Below are 20,965 nucleotides of genomic sequence, written 5' to 3'. Positions count from 1 at the left end.
TTTCGGTGTTTCATCAGAAGTTGCTTAGCAACCACCGGCAAAGACGATGCAAAATATTAGTCTAAAAACCACCTCTAGAGTGTTTTTTTTTTTTAACGGCGGCAGAAATTTCACCGAGTTTTAGCAGTGTGAATGCCAAAATAAAAACTATTCCGGTTTCTTATGGGTTTTCCAGTAGTGTAGATGGCAGTTAAAAAACCCGATGGTTTTTCAAAATGTATTTTATTGGCTGTGTAAATGGGCCTTTTCTGTGCATTTACTTTTTCTCACTTTCTCCATGCATCTATCTATTTCCGCATCTTCCTCTCTCTCTCTCTCTCTCTCTCTCGCTCTTTCTCTCTCTTTGAGTTTGTTATTTTCACACAAGCTACAGATATTGAGGTCATATTTTACCCATGTATTCTTTTTAATTTAACTAAACCCATCTGCATAACAAATGTGATTGTTTTTATAGAAATTTATGATTTCGCAATGTTTAAAACACACGAATTACAGCAATAAATAGTCTTTATTCTATTATTTAAAATACATGATGTTTAAGCTTTTGTTTTCTGTTTTAATTGGTAAAGCAATGGTTTATTACTTAATGTGATGTTCGAATGTATTACATGTCTTTTTTAATGGTATGCATTTAACTGTAAGGCTCAATTGCTCACAGTAAAAAGAGTAAACCAAAAGGTTTGATTATCCTTTTTCGGTCATATTAAAAAAAATATACGATGCATAAGGACATACTTACAGAGCATTAAATCAACCAATATCAATTATTATTTCAATAGCCCTGCCCATCGCCTCTGGAAGGAAATGTGCGAACATGATGTATTACGTAATCCAAGCATGATTTGTAATGCCTTTGTGACTGTGTTCAGTATTAATGTAGTAATGTACTACCGGGAACTACATGACTTTGTATTATCAAAAACAACTACATGCAATAGGCCATTTTCGTAATGTAACCAAATTTAATGCAAACGTCTTTGTGAAGTGCTTCTATACAAATTATTTCATTCACCTGATAAGGATAATAGTATTTCAATAGACAGAACTCGAACTGCATACATTAGTACGGAAGCGTTAAAGTGCCATTCTACTTGACGACATGACGAGATATTTCATCTTGTCAAGTCGACTTAATATCCATATCATGTCGACATGTAAAGATATTTAACCTACCATGTCGACTTATCAACTTTTATTAGTCGACATGGCGAAATAAATTATCTTGCCAAGTCGACTTCGCAAAAAAGTTCATGTCGTCATGGCGACATAAGTTATCTTACCAAGTCGACTTCGCAAAAAGTTCATGTCGTCATGGCGACATAAGTTATCTTGCCAAGTCGACTTCACAAAAAAGTTCATCTCGTAATAGCGACATAAATTATCTCACCAAGTCGACTTCCCAAAAAGTATATGTCGTCATGGCGAGATATGTAGTGTGACGACTATTTCATGCAGCGCGCGTATATGGCAAGCACTTTGTGTAAAAACCAGATAAACTCTGTTTTTCTCAGATAAACTGAGTTTATCAATAGATAAACACAGTTTATCAGTTGGTAAACTCAGTTTATCTAGAAAAACTCAGTTTATCAACTGATACAGGAGTTGTTCCACGTGAATGGAACAAGGCTCAGGTAGTACCAATATTCAAATCTGGAGATATTTCTTCTTTGAATAATTACCGCCCCATTTCAATATTACCTATCGTGAGTAAAATTATAGAAAGGGCCGTCCACCAACAACTCAGTGAATTCTTGGACGTAAATCAATTATTACACCCTAATCAGTCTGGTTTTAGACCTAAACATTCAACAGCTACTGCCCTTGCAAAACTTGTAAATCAATGGTCGTTGAATATTGATAACAAAGAAATTTCTGGAGTTGCCTTCATAGATCTTCGTAAGGCTTTTGATACTGTTGACCATGAGCTACTTCTACATAAACTAGCTTGTATAGGTTGTAGTAATATGACTATTTATTGGTTCAAATCATATTTAGGGGATCGACAACAAGTGACCCAATTCAAAGGAGCCAAGTCGCATCAATCAACCATCAAATTAGGTGTGCCACAAGGTTCAATTCTTGGTCCCCTTTTATTTTTAATATAAGTTAATAGTCTACCTGAATGTACTCCTGAAGGTATCATAGATATGTATGCTGACGATACGACACTTACCGTCATTGCAAATGATGCAACTGTTGTGGTAGACAAATTAACTGTTGCGTTAATCAGAGTCACAGCATGGATTAAGGGAAATCGTCTTGTTCTTAACACTGAAAAAGATTGTGTCATGTTAATAGGCTCTCCTGCTAATCTCAAGAAAATTGAATCTTTCACCATTTCATTAAACGGCAATTTGATCAAAAGAGTTAAATTCACCAAGTGCTTAGGACTTTTGATAGATGAAGAATTAAAATGGTCTAAACAAATCGAAAACGTAAGTAAACTTAGCATGATAAAGAGAGCAAAGAGTTTTTTGCCTCAAAAATCCTTAAAGTTACTTTATAACAGTCTAGTGTTGCCACGATTAGATTACTGCTCTGTTGTATGGTCGAACCGATTTTATTCTCATACAACTAAGCTGCAAAAAATTCAAAAGAGGGCCGCAAGAATAATATTAAACAAGACATATGACACACCGTCGGCTGACTTGTTCACAAGTCTTAAATGGATGACACTAGACAAGCGGTTTGAGTTAAGTCGCGTTGTGATGATATATAAATGCGTTCATAACTTAGCACCTTCTTACCTTCAGGTAGGCTTAATCAATCCTAATGATGTACATGAGCATCATACAAGGCAAATAGACAGTGGATGTTTACGTGTGCCTAGATTTCACACTGATTGTTATAAGTGTATCCCAGTTCTTTCTTCCATATTTGAATGGAATAAGCTAGATAATTCGTTGAGAACGGCTTCCTTTATCAATTCATTTAAAAGATTATTTAAACAAAGTTGTAATTTGTGAATGGCTCAGCCGTACATACACTACGTTCATGTTCTGTAATATTTACATGACTTTTTCACATAATTGCGACTTAATTAATATTTTCCTATTGACATTACTGTTTTATACTAGGTTAATGATATATGTTTATTTTGCAAACGAGTATTATTTTTGTAACTGTTCTGTATAAATGTTATAAACGATGCAAATGTGTTCATTAAGGGCCCCATGGAAGACCACTACTTGTTGGTGAATGGGCTACCCTGTCAAAAGATTAGAAATAAATAAATAAACTGGGTTTTTCTGATAAACTCTGTGTATCTGTTGATAAACTGAGTTTATCATTGATAAACACAGTTTTTCTGATAAACTGAGTTTATCTGAGAAAAACAGAGTTTATCTGGGTTTTACACAAAGGGCTTGCCATATACGCGCGCTGCATGAAATAGTCGTCACACTACATATCTCGCCATGACGACATATACTTTTTGGAAGTCGACTTTGGTGAGATAATTTATGTCGCTATTACCAGATGAACTTTTTTTGTGAAGTCGACTTGGCAAGATAATACATGTCGCCATGACGACATGAACTTTTTGTGAAGTCGACTTGGCAAGATAATTTATTTCGCCATGTCGACATTACTTTTTGGGAAGTCGACTTGGTAAGATAATATAAGTCGCCATGACGACATGTATTTTTTTAGAAGTCGACTTGGTAAGATAACTTATGTCGCCATGACGACATGAACTTTTTGTGAAGTCGACTTGGCAAGATAATTTATTTCGCCATGTCGACTAATAAAAGTTGATAAGTCGACATGGTAGGTTAAATATCTTTACATGTCGACATGATATGGATATTAAGTCGACTTGACAAGATGAAATATCTCGTCATGTCGTCAAGTAGAATGGCACTTTAACGCTTCCGTACATTAGTTGTTGCCAGGTAGGACAAACATTATGGCTTGACCTACCTAGCAACACTTAATATATGCAGTTTGCATTCTGACTATTGAAATACTATTATTCTTATCAGGTGAATGAAATAATTTGTATTGAGGCACTTCACAAAGACCTATGCATTAAATTTGGTTACATTACGAAATTGGCCTATTGTTGAGGGTAGAATGGGGAACTGTATATTTTGTTCTCTTTCTTTGTCCGTCATATTCATAGTGTTACTTCCTGCATGCATGTATATCGTCGAGTGCAATTTAAAATATTTCTAATTGTAGTCAACATGGGCAGTTGAGTATGTTGACACGCATGATCAGTCGGCGTTCGTCGTGTTCTCGCTCACTCAATCTAAAAGTCCCTAATATGAAACCTTAGACAACACGATCGCAACTATTGTTCGGATTACGTAATTGTCATGATGATGATCATACATTTTAATGTAGGTGACGCACACTGTAAATAAAATTGCCGTAGGTTGATTTTTCGGAAGTATTTGCTACCGTGTTTAACATGCGAGGCCCCCCCCCCCAAAAAAAAAAAAGAGGAGAAAATGAGTAGAAAGATTATCAAGAAAGAGTGGAAGAACTAGAGAGAGAGAGAGAGAGAGGGAGAGAGAGAGAGAGAGGCACGGACAGAGAGAGAGAGAGAGAGAGAGAGTGAGAGAGAAAGAGAGAGAGAGAGAGAGAGAAAGAAAGTGGTAGGGAGAGAGGGAGAGAGAGAGAGACAGTCATAATTATAAGATAGATAGACAGGCGGAGACACAGAAAGAGTATGGTTGAACACACTAGACGCAGATGACGATGAGAAGGATTAACATACATATATGAATAAACAGGTGACATTGAAAACTAACCGAAACAAATTAAGTAATACTTTTGGGAACTGGAATTAGAAAGTGTTCAAAAGTGGTCCCAATTTGACACTTTAATTCAAAGTCTGGAACTGTGGAAGAAAATGTCATTATGTGGTACCCCTTAACAGTTTCTGTTGCAGAAGGAGTTATTTTAAGTTTGTTCATAATGCAACTTCGAATTTATAAGACAAAATGTTTAAGTATATCGCAAAATACCCTACAAAAAGATATAGTATATAGATAGATATAGATATATAAATAGAGTGTCCTTCACGCGCGTACGCAGGGGGGGGGGGTGGCTTTGGGGGTCGAACTCATTTTTTTTTGTGTGTCTGTTTTGGAGGAAACCCCCCCCCCTCAATCTTTTTTTTTTTATTTAAAAAAAAAAAAAAGTGACCTTACCCCCCCCCCCCCCCACCCCAAACGGAACGAAATATCGAGCGGCCAAATTTTCGGGACAAAAAAAAAATGTACTCTTACCCCCCCCCCCCTCCCCCCTCCCCCTCCCCCCCCCCCCCCCCCCCCGCTTATTCAGCGGTTGGCTGAGTCGTTGCGAATTTTTTTTTATCAAATCCCCCCCCCCCCCAAAAAAAAAAAAAATCGTTTTAGAGGCCCTGCAATAATGAACATTCATTATATATTTTGAGTAGTGCTCCATTGAAGGCACTCGGAGAAAAAACAAAACAAGAAATGTGTGATATTCACACGACAAACACTACAGTGGAGTTATTTGTCTCTACGTAATAATAACCTGACAAAAGTCCCCATTTGAGATTTGCATGAATTATCTTAATGATTCGTATTGAGGCACTTCACAAAGATACATACATTTGAGTCAGTGGCGGCGGAGCGACTTCCGAAGAGGGGCGGGGGATACCAACAAAAAAAGGTCACTTTCTAGAGAAAAAAATGGCACCTACAAAGGGAAATCTCAAAGCGAAAATATACATTTTTGTAGATATTGGTATATACCCCTACATTGCGATTACATTATCTAGGATGTTGCAATATTTATTTATCCTTATACATCATACAAGATATTGCTTAAGCATCATACTTTGTAGTTGGTGTGATGCTATGAATATTCAAATGAGAGCGAGCGAAGTGAGCGATGAATTTTTAAAATATTTGTGAGGTCGCAGTGTGGAAAATTATATCTTTTAAAGAGGACAAACCAAATCCTGATGGGGTTATAAGCACATTCTCATAAAGGAAGATTGGAAAGACCCTTGATAAGTAACATAACTATATCATCTATAAATGCGAGTGAGTGTAGCGAGCGAACTTTGGTGAAAATTGCTCTTAGTCGCTTTAAATTGGGGGCACGTTTAATGATGAGAGGAAATGGGGACACTTATCGAAAGGGATAAGACACCTATTGAAAAAAGGAAAGGAGCACGTGTCAAAGTACAAAGGGAGATTATCAGAGTTAAAATGGGGCACTTCTTATACCTGAAAAGAGGCACTCATCAGGGATGAAAAAAAAAAGCACTTTTGAGAATGATAAATGGGCATTTGTCGACGGAAATGGGACATCCATCAGATTTTCTAAGGGGTGAAAAGAGCATTTATAAAAAGGGGATAGGTCCCAAGGGGCACTGACCTGATATGAAAAGGGGGTACTTATGAAAATGAAAAGGGACACTTAATTTACGTAGGTTGAAAGGGGCATTTATGAGAAGGGGAAGGAGCTCTTTGTTTAATGGGGGCACTTATTAGAATGGAAAAGGGGCCATGTGAAAATAATAGGTGAGAATGGAAAATAGACAATTATTGCAAAGGAAAATGGGAACTTGTTGAAGGAATAGGGTTACGTGTCAAAATAAAAGGGGCACTTCTCCCAGGTGAAAAGTAATAGGGGCACTTTTAAAAGTAAAATGGGCAATTTACCTATGTAAAATGGGGCACATTTGGGGTACTTGAAAAGGGGAGGGCACTGTGCCCCCTGCCCCCGGGAGCACCGCCTCTGATTAGAGTTGGTTACATTGCAAAAGTAGCTAATTGGAATGGGCCACATGGCGCCACATTTAGAAGGCCGTTGCATCGGCATCATTATTTCGCGATTTGTACGGGCTAAGGAGACTATAATTACTATTGGGCCTCTATATACGAGCTATTGTTTTTCGAGAGAATATATATACACATTTCTAGTGCTACGGGCCGCCGGGGAGGGGGTACGATGGAATGACACGTCTCTCTCGGCAATTAAATCTAATCCGGAACCACCCCCTCGAAAAAAAGCACTACTGCAACAAACAAGAACATAAAAAATAAAAAAAAATAAACTAACAAGTCCATCCTTATTCCCCCGACCCGTAACAATTTGACAATTTGATTTTTAAAATGGGGGAGGGGAGGGGAGGGGGAGGGGAGGGGAAATGGGGGGGGGGGGGGGGGGAGGGGGATGGGGGGGCGGTCTTTTGTAGGTATCGACTCCAAAGACATTACCTCGACACGATTATTCTAACCACTAATTTATTCGCCATGGCAGTAAAAGAGACTCGGGGAAGAGCCAAATAATTGATAGGTTGATATGAAAGTTGGTTTGCTAACTTTGAATGAGCAAACATGTTGTAAAACATCTTATAAATATAAGCTTGTGTGGTTATTCTGAGTATAAACCTATTTGTGTAAAACGTTTTTGGTAATTGCCGCCGATCATATACACGTATCCGACGAACTTTGGACGGCCGAATTGAATGCAGGAGGATTTCCTTCAAATCAACAAGAAGCCAAGCCTAGTCTCTAGAAGAGAGCGGATCTTTTTACATGTAACGTAAGCTATTTCCGTATTTTATCAACTCGAAGTATAAATTTAATTTTCAATTATCGTGTAAATATGTAAGCTGTAATTGTAACATAATTTCATCAAGAAGGTCTGAGAATAAATAAAAATATCGGTGATTATTTGTCTTTGCATGAAGGAAAAATGCTGCTGGAGTTCTTAACATTGCCCCACAGATTTATATTCATGTAAGTGAACTTGACTTATGGAAGTCAATGCTAATGCGTATTGACCTCTAACTTTGTTAGCACTGCTAATTTTATGCGGCACAGATTTGGGCTTTTTTTTAAAAGGGGTCTTGATTTACAGACTAATAGTGGTCGTGTGCGTACTAGTAGTAGAGGTCTGTTTTTAATAGTGTTACGTGTAATCCACTACCGTATAGTATAGAAAATTTACATCAACAATTAAAATGAAATTGGAAATCTGAAGAGGAGGCAGCACGTCAATAAGGAGAACATCACAATAATTAGTCAATAAAACTGAACTAACTTAAACGAAGAGGAATGTTATCTAAACACATAGTTCGCGATGGATATTCAAACTTCTTCGCAGCGCTAATGCGCTAGCGAACATGACTAGTCTCACGTACGTGCAGACACTATTCAGAAGGGAAAGAACGTACTTCCCATAGGTTTAACACGCGCCATGCCCCAATCTGTGCCGCATAAAAAAATAACGCCTCCGGGAAGCTCCAACACCGGCGCCGCAGGCGTCGGAGCTTCGGGTGGTTTCCTTGGTTTATCTTGGGGGCTAGTAAAACAGCCGATTGGGTGATATTATCGTTAAATCTGCAAAGGGAGTACTTACAATTTTTATATCATAGGGTGCACGACTCCTCAGGGCTCAACTCCAATCACTTGAATGTATAATTTGAAGAAGTCTTCGATGGGAAAAAAAGGTTAATTCAGGGTACTGCACCAACGATTCTTCCATGTCGCAGCGTTGATTCAAAATAGCGATGAGAAGGTACGCATGTGCGGCAGTGGCGAAGAAAATATGAATATTCAGGCTATCGAGCGCCGATCGCTCGAAATCGCTGAATATGCACGAGGTTGAGAAGGGCTCTGTTTGTTCGAGTCGTGCATATTCAGCGATTTCGAGCAAATGCACACAATGATGCCGATGTGCCTGTAAGCAAGTTTGACTGTAGACTCACGATTTTAATTTTTTAAATTATTCTTTCTACCATCAGTGAGTTGAAAAAATTGTATTTTACTGCTATTTAGGTGTCATCAATTGTCATTAAAGTACCGATGTTGAGTGAAATCGGTTAAGTTTTGTTCAGTGGTGTTTGAAATGTTAAGAATCAATAGAACAGGTTTTAATACACAGCCAGGATATTAATGCAGCTATGTGTGCCTGAAAGCAAGCTTGTGAAGCTGTTAGGCCCCCATAGAATATGGTGGTAATGAATGGAGGCCGGATATAAATAGTCCATGTTCATCATGAACAGTTTTATCAATGATGTTTCACTCTTGAGTCAAAAATCAAAATCTTACCTTTATTTTTGTAATGGTTATTTAGGAAGAACTTTTGATATTTCCAGTTATAATCCAAGGTCGAATTTGTGTCCAAAAACATTGAAGTCCCTGCCGACAGTTTGGCAGTCATGTGTTGTTTTTTCCAGCGATAATCCATGTACTCTCGCTGGATTGGCATTCAACTTGGCCAATAAAAATTAGCCCCCAAAATCTTGGTTCATATTGCGCACATGTATTCATGACCTTTTTCGTGTTTGTGATATCGACTGATATTTTGGTGGCCAATTTTTCCTTGATCGAGTTGCCTCAAAGATTTTGAGTGATCAGAAGAGGAATGCAGAGATCGAGAAGGAACTTGCTGAGGAAATTTAGAGTTTGATGAATTGATCCAACACTAGGGAGGCATGGATTGTTCAACATGTTCACAATAGTTTAGATGTCACTTGCCCAAATGGCAAACCCAATTTCCAAGAACTTACAGTACTAGATTTCAGATTTGGCACTCAAAACCGACTATAAAATTTAATACCCAGTAGTCATAAAAAAAAACAGGCCTGATAAAAAACCCGATTTAAATCGTTTTCCCGATTTTTAAAAAATTTTCCTGATTTTTTTTTCTTCCCGATTTAAAAAAAAAAAATCCAGATTTTTTTTTTTTTTTTTACCATATTTTTTTTTCTTCCCTATTTTATCCTGATTTTCCCGATTCCCCCTTATTTTCTTGATTCTTCCCTATTTTGCCCTATTTTTTTCCCAAAATTTCTTATTCGAAAGGGGGGAATGTTGTTAGATGCCATTTTTTCCCTGCGAATCCTCTTCTTTTTTTTTTACTCAAGGGGGGCGTGGTTGAGGGGAAAACAAAAAACCTATTTTTTTTTTAGTGCTCACTATCACCCCTGCTCTAAGCTCTATACCATGTGTAAAACTGAAGAAATCCCTGCTGATTTTTCTCTGCTCTGTCTTTTTTGTCTACTAGTGTTGAAAAGTGACGTCGCTAATCACTATTTCATCTCAACCATGTCACATTGCGATGCATGCAACGAAGAAGGAGATTTCTCCTTTTCCATCCAAGTGCACAGCTTCCCGAGAAACGGCTGGGTGCGCAAGCGATGGATCCAGGCAGTGCAGGATGTGATAGAGGGTTGGACACCAAAGGAAGACTCGGTAATTTGCTCCAAGCACTTCAGAGACACTTGTTACAAGAAGCCTGACCCTGTGTTAGGTAATACTGGTAGGAATTGTCGAGCACTCAGGGATGATGCTGTGCCGACGATCTTCAAGACCACCAAGAAGATGACTCGTGTACGAAGCCATCAGGAAAATGAACGGCTGAGATTACTAGAGAAACAAATGCGCTTTGTTATGGGTGAACGAGAGGTAAGATTTATATCAAGCATTCTTTTATGAAACAGTTGTAAGATCAAGTTTGCTGACATCTCATTGTAATGCATTTTATTTCATTTATTTATTGCCAAGTCAAGATAAAAACTAAATTATACAATCTTCAATACAAATATATATATATATATATATATATATAAAATGACTTTAATGGGATGTCTTGTGTGGCATGAAAAGCACATACCCGGTAAATGGCTTGTTAAAAATGATCCTCAATAAAATTAATAAAATTAACTAGAGTTTAAATAGCATGTGGCTGAACTTGTACTGATGATGAATGATGACTATACAAAACGATGTCGAAGACTTCATGCTAACGTCTTTTTCAGGTTGTCTATACATGTACATGTAGCAAAATGTCATGGGAATTTGTCAATTTGAGCCCCAGGGCTGGTTTTCAATTCATTACTTGGAATAAGGTAACATTCTTATTAGTTTAGGATTGGCTAAGCAAAATGTGCTATGACAGGCCCGGGTCACATCAAAGAGTATAAGGTGGACTTTACTAATCAAGGAGAAGAAGAAGAAGACTTTTACTTCACCATGTTAAAGAAACTCAATGACACCTATCGTGACAAAACATACCTTTGTCTTGTTTGCCGTAGGAATCTTATTTTACATAGCCATGTGAGTTTAAGAAGCACCATGGTCACATTCATAATAAAGATCCAAAACATTTGCTCTGTATTTGAATGTACCTGTTTAGAATTTGATATATCAGCTAATTCTTGGTTATTGTTCTCTATTTTCCTTTCACCAGGCCAGGGCTAGAAAAAACGATACAGGTTCAAATAAAGAAGGTCAGTAAGCTATTCAATTCAATTCAAATGAACATTTATTTTCTTCCAAACAATACAATTTATAAGTAGGAACATAAATATAATTAAAGAACTTGTATTACAAGGAAGAAGGCGTGAAACCCGAAAAGCATAGCTTGTAGTGGGTACGCCCGAATATATAAATACAATTATACAATATAAATGGGAGAAAGGAAGAAAGGAAGAAAGGGATAGGCAAAGAGGAGAGGAGGATAGAGAGCTTGGAGAAAGAGAAAAGAAGAGAGGAAAAGAAGAGGACTGCAACATAGTATCAATGGAGTGTATGGCATGCATAAACAACATAATGGCAAGATATAGGTGAAGAGTGTAGTGTTGAAATATTAGACTGCATTACTGAAGAAGATATTTGAATCCATTACCTTCAGTTTCTGATACTCTAGCGGAATGAATAAATAAATAACTATTTCCAGTGGTGAGGTATCAGTTGCTCTGTAAAAATAGATGTACATCTTAATAGAGGGACAAGACTATAGCCTTTATAAGTAGGTACCTGTAGTCTTTATGTATAGCTTACTTTTGAACAGATTTCTATGAAAAAAACCTTTGTTTGTAAAATAAGATGAATTGCAGAATAGATGTACATATTAATAGAGGGACAAGACTATGGTCTTTATAAGTAGGTACTAAGTACCTGTAGTCTTTATGTATAGCTTACTTTTGCACAGATTTCTATGAAAAAAACCTTCTAGAAAGACAAAAAAAACAAAAACATGAGTGCCATGCAAGAGCTCACTATTAATCTTATTTCATTTTAAATAAAATTGCACTCTACAACATGGATAAGGGTATACCAGGGGGAAAAATACACAGGGTTTTAGGGCGAAGGAGCCCCCAAAATGCCAAAAAGAGTTGCATAGAGTTCAATGCAAAGCAAAATAAAGAGTGTTATTTTTATGCAAGCTAGCTTGAAAGTAGCCCCCAAAATTTTTAAAGTGTTTTTTTTCCCTGGGATATACTATCTTTACAGTCGAGGAGGAGTTACAGCCCCAGGTCACACGATCTACAGTCAAGCAACATCAGATAAAAAGTGAGATGGATACCGATGTTGGTGCAGTGAGTGATGAGGGACTCTCTGGAGTATGTACTCAAGAAGTTCAGGAAGATGAAAAGAGTAAAGAAGAACCTGTTGCCTTAAAGCACGAAGACAAGGACAGGACTCCTGTAACCTTCTTTGAAGGTAACTACAAATTTGAAACTCGATTACAGAGTCTTGTATTTGATGAAAGAGCAAGAAGGTTGCAAGTTAGAGCAGTTATGTATTGGCATGGGCGTATATCCTTACGTAATACCTATTGTTCAGGGGGGATGATCTATTCATTCATCCCCCCCTGAACTATAGGTATTACGTAAGGATTTACGCCCATGTGTATTGGTCTTTTTATGATTACTTTGTGGAAGAAACTGGACGCACTTTAGGGATAATGAATGTGTAGCCCATAATAACGATAAAATCGATAATAATAATAATAATAATAATAATGAGGCTTGACACTCCCAGCACTCGGCAATAAGACTTGATATGCATTGTGAGGGTTTCAGAATGATCAAAATGAAAAGAAATTCACTCAATCGTGCTGAAAACCACAATGCACTGCACACAGAAATGTGCAGTGTAATTGGACTACACACAAACTTTTGATCGAAGCTTTCCTGCTATTGCATGTTATTTGAGTTATAAAACTGAAATCGAAACATCTCTAAAAATCTCCCTTCATGGAAGATAAAATGAGTGGCCTTTATGAGCAGGTAGTTTTTCTGTATATTTTACCTTAGTTCAGATTTCATTGAGAAACACAAAGGGGAAAATGTCATTTTAGAAAGGCGGTCTTTCTATACAGTTATTTTTCAACGCAGGTTTCACTGTTATTTTCTATCTATTACAGGTGATCTAAATCTTCCACTGAGGAATGTGTATGAGCAGATTGCCAAGATAAAAGAAGAGAGAGCCGCGAGAGCTTCGATGGACCAAGACAGAAGAGAAGGAGTAGATAAATGGTGGTCTACAACATCACAAGGTTGGTTTTGAATGTGTTTACACTATTCGTACGAGTCCTCTACTGCAATGTTAAAGATAAAGTAGAGTACTGGTAATAAGATTGCAATGTTATGCTATGGTCACAATACCCAAAAGTAGCCTGCTCGGCGGCCGAGCGGTGAGTTTTTACCCAATTCTGCCCGGCGGCTGCCCGGCCACCGAGCGGCGGCCGTCCAGGCACCGCTCGGTCGCCGCTGAAGTTTTAGCGCGGAGTTAAAATTTGGGCAGCGCCTGCTCACTTTTCACTCGCCGCCCAAAATACGCTCGGTGCCTGGGCGGTCGCCGCCCGGGCACCGACCTAATCGCTGGGCGATGCCTAATTCCAGCAGCAACCGAGCAGGCTACTGATCGGTCGGTCGCTGCTCTGATTTGTGACCATAGCTTAAATATCATGGATCCTGGGCAACACAAAACCACAACAAACTGATTCGCCACCAAAGACAAAGATTACAAACCCCAAAACCGCCACAATAAGTCCCAAAACATAACAGTCAGTAGACCAATGTCTGTGTGTCAAGATGTCAACGATAATGAACGTTTTAATCAGAAGTCTACATCCAAGCGCACATCCAAGCAGGCGCGTCACAGTAAAATACTTTTTGATTGTGAAAGGCTAATTATATAATATGTCAAACTAATTGTGTTGTGAGGTTCTGGATAATATACTAACAAGAGAATCATCAATGCTAAAACTTCAATTGCAGAACTTTTTTGAGGGGTTCATAAGAACCCTCTTTTCTTGTGAAAAGCAGTAGTTTAAGAAATGTATGATGAGAAATGTGAATAGTTATCAATATGCCTGGTCACATTTTTGACATTTTTTAATTTTTCTTTTCAAGGAACTCCTGAAAAAGTTATTTTGTTCTCTTGGGGGTGCGTGTCTTTTTATTCGACGATTGACTAATGTTCTTCCTGGTATCTTTTGTTATCACTACATTTGATCAATGCAGTTTGTAATTTTTGGATGAAATAAATGTGAAAAGACACATTGCATGTATTCACTGCAAGCGATCCATGTGCAACTTTCCAAGTTGAGCTGTACATTATTGGGAAATATTTTTTAATTCAATTATTTTTATTTCAAATGTTTTTGCACCCAGATTTCGGGACAAAGCTTGATACTTTTGTGCAGCAGCTTGAGATCAGTCGGAGTAATATCCCTGTGACCTTTGACCCTTCAGAATCCAGGATGCTAAGCATGCTGGGTGATAGTCAGGAGACTGTCAGGTTGAAGGAAGAGTTGACTGTTCCTTGTCTTGGTAGGTTCTACTGTCAGACTTACAGAATACGTTGAGTTCTGGTCAGGGGTTACAATGTCAAATAATGGTTTTGAAAGCAAATAGGATAATATCGAGTTCTGATCAGGAATTGCTTTGGCAAATAAACGGTTTGAAAGCTATTGGAAAAGGTTGATTATGTAGTACATTGGGGTGTACTTTTGGTTTTGCTATCACCACAATTAGAAGAAATTGATTCAGTCGTACTGAAGTTCACATGCACTCCACACAAAAATGGATATATGGGACTACACGCTTTTGGCATTCTGAAGGGCAGTTTGAAGGGATATTAAGAGGGAATTCAAAGAGTAAGCTTTTTTAGGGGACATTTCTTTTGTGACATTCTTCAAACCTGATTTTAAAGCTAATTTGAGCTCTGGTATGGGAATGGTATGTCAAGAGAAAATTGCTATTATTAAAGCAGAAAAATAAGAATATGAACTTTGAAAGAGATTAGACAAATAATAAGAAAGGAACAAATGTTTGAAAGATGAGATCAAATCTTTGTGAATCTCAAATTGGTACATCGACTTTGATGTTGTCATGAACATCTCTCTAAAATATGACAGATTTCCAGTCTTCTCTTTTCCCTTTGAGCACTACTCAAATATATTTTGGATAACATGTTACTTTAAGTGTGTCCAAAAGAAAAATATCCTACCAAATAATATATTTTGAGCAATAGATATTTTGTGTGTTGGAACATAGATGAGAGTTGTCCACCTGTACATGGCAGTGATGTTACTTTCATGTGTATGTGTTTTGTGTGTGTATCTTGCCATTGCAGTTGCATTCCCTACGAAGGGAAATCATAATTTGTGTAAGCGCACTTCCATGTGCTCACAGTAAAATGTCTATTTACTTTGTTTCGCTCACATATACATGTATGTTATATCATACACAACTATGCAACACATTACAGTCTGTTAGTAGTCATAACATATCTTAACTTTAGCAGACAAAACTAAAGAGTCCTCCATAGGCAGACAACACAATTTCTATTCCCTCTAGTTTTGTTCTCATATATCTTCACACATACAGGGAAGATATACTCTGCCAACCATCGCCCTCTGTGTCCCAATTGCGGCAGTGTTTTGGAGGACATGACGGAGGTTGTCCAGCACATGTGCAAGTTCAAGAGAAAAGCTCTAACAAAGTGGAGGTTTGGCCACATCCCTGATATCGTCTTCATTAAGAACAAGAAATGGAAGCACATACAGAGCACGGGCGTAGGCAAAGCGAAGAAGAAGACAAAAATGCCCGAGATGGCTTCAGGGCTCGTGGGTAAGGATTTTTGCCAGGATTTTTCATTCCTTAATAGACCTGGGGGTGTTTCACAAAGATTCTTAGTTGAACTTGTCTCTTAATTGGACTTTACAATTTTGGAAAGCCGTTATCATCTTTGAAAACATTTTGTAAAAGTTATTTAAAAGACATAAAATGTTGATTCAAATCATTCATTTTGTCTATTATCAAGAAGATATTATGTTCTTGATGTGGAATTTATAAAAAGTCTAAAATAATTGATTATTAGCTTTTGAATATGAAATACCCCCCTGGGCTGTATTTAATTTGATAATTAAGTCAGGAATATGAGTAATTTACTGGTGTCATAAATCAATTCCTCGTCATGGAAAATCCTTGAAAAGTCACATTATCCATGTTTTCAGGCTTCCTGAATTAAGATGAGCAACATTATTACATACTGCACATATATGCTAATTAGATGATTATGCTAATTATACTACATCTACATGGAATATCTTCTCATGAATTAATGATTAGTCTTTCAAAAGTGATTTACAATGTAGCATTGCACCATTTTTAGGCTTTATTTAGATAAACAATGACAATGAAATCCATACATTGTACATATGCTAATTATGCTATTTAAGACAATTGCATTACTTGGAATAAAAAACTGGTGTCATAAATTAATTCCTCATCATAGAAAACCCTTGAAAAGCCGTATTATCCATGTTTTCAGGCTTCCTGGATTGAGATTAGCAACATCATTACATATTGCACATATGCTAATTAGATGATTATGCTAATATGGCTACTAAAAAAGTTGCCCAAGGTTGCCAAGCTGAATTTACTTCAATACCCATCTAGAACACAAATCCACAAAAAAACCTTGTACTTATCAACTTTTCCCGGTCTGAAAATCTTCTACAGGACTATGTAGTGAAAGCTTCTTTTTTTCTTCTTTTTTTTCCTTAGATGTCTTTGATATGCAAGACACCAACAGATTGTCCGGCAGGCCTTTCACACGGGAAAGTGTTAAGACAGAGACTAAAATAAAGAAAGGAAAACAAGATTGTAACCTGTGGAAAAAGCTGAGAATGAAACAGAAGACCAAAGTGTCATCAAAGAAAGTGGCCATCATGAAGAAGAAGGAGAAGACAAAGAAGAAAAAGATGAAAAAGAAAAAGAAGAAGAAGAAGAAGAAGAAGGATGACTTAAAGGGGCACCATAGAGGGCTGGAGATGTGCAGCAAGGCCAGATCAGGATGCAAGTCTTTACTTGAACAATCTCTGGAGGACATAATGACAGAAAAGAGAGGGGAAGAAAAGATGAACGATTATAGAAATAACTCTGGTGTACTAACGCAGGAGGCAGCTGTAGATCTGCTATTTTCTGGCCTTGAATCGCAAGGGCTCATAACAGTGAAGAAGGAGCCTGTTGATCCTGAGTATACGCTGCAATCCGATGGGGGTCACTCACAAAACCAACCGATTGGTAGGTCATTCTCATTGTATGTTTTTATGTCCTTTGAAAGTGAACCATTTTTGCATGACTTGGCACAAAACGGGCACCCAGGAGACACAGGCTCCCAAATTCTCATTCTAGTCCCCCCCCCCCCCCCCCCCTCCCCAATTCAAAATATTTACCTTGGGCTTAGGCTTACAGCGCCTACAAATTTGCAGTTGTGGGGCTGGTTGTTCAAGGGGGAGGGTAGGTCCCCCCCCCCATCCCCCTTGTTGGCTTATTGCCCTGTGAAGTTTGTTGTTAAAGGGGGTACTTGTTGTATGGGGGTCAGGGAGGAGGGTACTTGCCCAGAAATGCTGTTCCAGGGAGTATTCATTCTGACATAAATGTTTTTGTTATCAACCTCTCTTGTTTACTTTGGCAGCCAACAACGTCAATGCTCCGCAGGTGTACCCAGTGAGCATTATTCCTTCGTCTCTCCTCTTAACAAGCTTGAACTCCGCCGCCTGTCCTGAGAGCAACGAGTCCCTAGACCTGGACGAAAGATTGTTCCAAGCTTCCTCCCTGATGGGTTCGTTTCCTGACCCAGCCTTCCTGTCTCCAGTGCAATACGAGAATCCTGGTGCTGCCAAGTGCCCCAGGTGTGACTTTTGGTGTGAGAGCGAAAAGGAGCTTGGCTGGCATCAGTGTCTGGACTCTTCATCAGCTCTACCTGTAGGAGGAGGGGTGGACGGAGGAGGGGTGCAAGGAGGAGGTGGTGGTGATGCAGGTGGTGGTGGTGGCGGAATCATATTGGGTGACGGTATGATCATAAAGGCTGAACCGATGGATGATAGATGACAGAGGAGGGATGAGGAGAGGACAAGGATGATTGAAACCACTGATCCCTCATCTCTTTCTCTCTAGTACTCTGTGTACGCATGGTGATCTTATGATGGTGGAACATGACATGATCAAGGCTGTTTTATGGGGGAAAACTAGATCACCAGGTCATTAAGTTTCTCCAAGGACATAGAACCGCTAATCCCTTGCTTCTTGCTCTCTATCTGCCTGTGAATATTAGTGAAGTTATTAGTTCAAACCTGACCAAGAATCTTTGTTGGAGGAAGACCAGGTCATCAGATCACATCATCTTTCTTAAAGAACATGGACCCACCATCATTCACTCCTCACCCTTTCTCTGCATGAAAAGTGGTGAAGTTGCGAGTTCTGATCTGACTAAGGATCTCTGGTGGAGGAAGACCAGGGGGTGTTTCACAAAGACTAAGATCGACTTTAAGTTGGACTTAACTATGGCAGGCCATTAATGCCGCAATTTTCTCTCACCATTTACTGGCATTGGTCTCTCAAGGGACGTACAAATCATGGTCACAAATCTATAAAATTTACTTTTTTAATAATTCATTATTGAAGGAAAAAAAATTATATCTAAATATCATAATTGAGAGACCAATAGTAAGAGCAACCAGTGGCATGAATGACCGGCCATAGTTAAGTCCAACTTAAAGTCGATCTTAGTCTTTGTAGAACACCCCCCAGGTCATCAGGTCATGAAAGATTCTCAAAGGACAGTGGTCTTCATCATGTGCTCCCGTTTCATCCACGTTGAACAACTCAAGACGGAAGGTTCCTTGATTTAGATGACAACCAAGTGCCTTTTTTTATTCACATCTATGTTTTGTGCTCATCACTCATCAGACGTATCCACATCAGTTATGTTAGATGGAAAATAATGGAATACCAAGACTTGAAATCAAGGGTTCAGTGACACAAAGATGTAACTCCATATTTTGCCCAATTGAGTATTTGATATCAAACTGTTCAGAAAAATGTGGGCTTTCCAGGAAACACAAAGACTTAACTCCTTAAAGCCCAAGTGCTCAGTGACACATTAACCACTTTTTCTCAAAGTTGCCAAAAATGGAGTCACGTCTTTGTGTCACTGACTCTCGAAATATTAGACTTGAAAGATTGGTCAAATTGATTGCATTGTCCATTCTTCCTGGCTAGTTTTCACCGCCCTTGGCCTGTGACTCTTGACAGTTACAAAGAGAACATGCAACAAAGAGTCTATCTTTGAATTGAACAACTGCCTGTTCCTATCTGTGGCTTGATTCTGACAAGGTCACAGATTTAATCACTTTTAATCATATGCAATTGCAATTGAACTATAATACTCGACCCAAGCATGTAGAATACCAAATTTAAAAGACATGAGACCTTAAAGGTAATACAAAGTTTTGATATAGGGTCATGAATTTGGTTCAAATGAACATATTGGAAGCATATGCGATTCTACAATATTAAGTAATCGTTGTCGCGGTTGAAATCGAGTCTAAAGTTATGAAATTGTAAATGATAAACTCTTTATGTTGTATAGCTCCCTCTCAAGGTCAAGATATTAATTAAGCTATAAAACAATGTTTCTTGACTAAAATCGACCGATAAGCTATTCCTGTTTGGAAATTATATATTACAACTACATATTCTGAAATTTTCATTGTCGCAGCTACTATTGTACGGCCGTAGGCGCTATTTGAAATTTATCAAATTTTACCGGGAGCACCGGTAAATTTTTATATTCATTTTTTCATGAAAGCAGAAGTGTTTTAGGGGCTGAATTTTCTAGTGCTTTTAATACATCCACGGTGGCATCCAAATATATGAAAATTGTAAAGAATCACTATCCACCCATTTTCAAAATTTCCCAAAACTTTGTATTACCTTTAAAGGAAACCTAAACCCAAAGAATAAGTGTAGGTATTCTGAAAAATGAGATGTATTCCTGCCCTTTGATGTACAATATTCCTTACGAAAATCATGGCTCTTCAAATGCTTTAATATTCTAAATATGGCATGTAAAATCATACAAATCAGGACGGATTTTTATGCCACATGTTTGTGTAGTCCCATATACATCTTTCTGTGTACAATGCTTGTAACTTTACTTAGAGTGGGCTAAATTTCTGAAAATTTTGAATATTCCAGAACCTTGCAGTACACACCAATACTTATCTGCTAAATGATCAACCTTTTCTGGTCGATTCCACAAGGTTTCTTTCACAATGCAATCGCATGACCAGAACTCAACTTTATCTTTAAAGCGTTCCCAAAAAGAAAGAAAACAATGACAACAAACTGAGTTAAAAGTTGAGTGTAAGGTAAGGTTATGTAAGGTTCAGTAATGATTTATGTAAAAAGTTATTGGCAGCCACATGGCTTAATTGCAGCATAAATCAGTTCAGAGATACTATCTGTGTGCATGGGCAAATATAGGTCATTTGCAAAAAACTTGACAACCCATCAAGAAAAATGCTGGATACACAGGAATCGAGAATTGATGCTTCAGAAAGTTTTATTCATTTAAAACATTTAGATGGCTGGGATTTGAAAGTGTTTTTTTCATAAACTAGAAACCTCAAACCTCAAATTGGCAACACAACCATCTGTTTTTGAACACAAAATAGGTGGATATGCTTCTCAGTATGACTAACAGAGAAAAGTTGTGAAATGATATATTTCTACACTATGTGTACACAATCATTTGCCAAAGAATTTTTGAAGAGAGAGGAATGTAAATACATGTATTTGATTCGATTCATTTTAATGATTCAATATATAGGATGCTTTGTTTACTCATGGAATGTTTACCAAGCGTGAGAAGTTTCATGTTTA

At 37.9% G+C, this 20,965-nt stretch overlaps 1 protein-coding gene across 2 annotated transcripts; it reads left to right on the top strand.

Moving 5' to 3' along the window:
- The first annotated feature begins 7,427 nt into the window (after positions 1-7,427).
- On the top strand, positions 7,428-18,619 carry LOC100887886. 2 transcript variants are annotated; one of them, XM_011681161.2, is made up of 9 exons: positions 7,428-7,533; positions 10,003-10,403; positions 11,188-11,227; positions 12,234-12,443; positions 13,150-13,281; positions 14,402-14,560; positions 15,620-15,862; positions 16,802-17,320; positions 17,715-18,619. In XM_011681161.2, exons 2-9 carry the CDS (start codon positions 10,044-10,046, stop codon positions 18,128-18,130), a joined length of 2,079 nt encoding a protein of 692 aa, XP_011679463.2. In that variant the 5' UTR covers positions 7,428-7,533; positions 10,003-10,043; the 3' UTR covers positions 18,131-18,619. The 2 variants fall into 2 exon arrangements, with proteins under 2 accessions (XP_011679463.2, XP_030836433.1); XM_030980573.1 differs by lacking the exon at positions 7,428-7,533 and adding an exon at positions 7,549-7,730.
- Positions 18,620-20,965: the final 2,346 nt, after the last annotated feature.

Source organism: Strongylocentrotus purpuratus, unplaced genomic scaffold, assembly GCF_000002235.5.
Source record: "Strongylocentrotus purpuratus isolate Spur 01 unplaced genomic scaffold, Spur_5.0 spur5_scaffold_11, whole genome shotgun sequence".
Taxonomy (NCBI): domain Eukaryota; kingdom Metazoa; phylum Echinodermata; class Echinoidea; order Camarodonta; family Strongylocentrotidae; genus Strongylocentrotus; species Strongylocentrotus purpuratus.
The sequence above is the reverse complement of the archived record's forward strand: the minus strand, read 5'-3'. Positions and strand labels throughout refer to the sequence as shown.

Bases quoted from the DNA above. Each gene is read 5' to 3' on its own strand.
- LOC100887886 (XM_011681161.2), top strand. From the start codon at position 10,044: ATGTCACATTGCGATGCATGCAACGAAGAAGGAGATTTCTCCTTTTCC. The intron at 11,228-12,233 runs GTCAGTAAGCTA...CTATCTTTACAG, and splicing joins TACAGGTTCAAATAAAGAAG to TCGAGGAGGAGTTACAGCCC. The intron at 12,444-13,149 runs GTAACTACAAAT...TATCTATTACAG, and splicing joins TCCTGTAACCTTCTTTGAAG to GTGATCTAAATCTTCCACTG.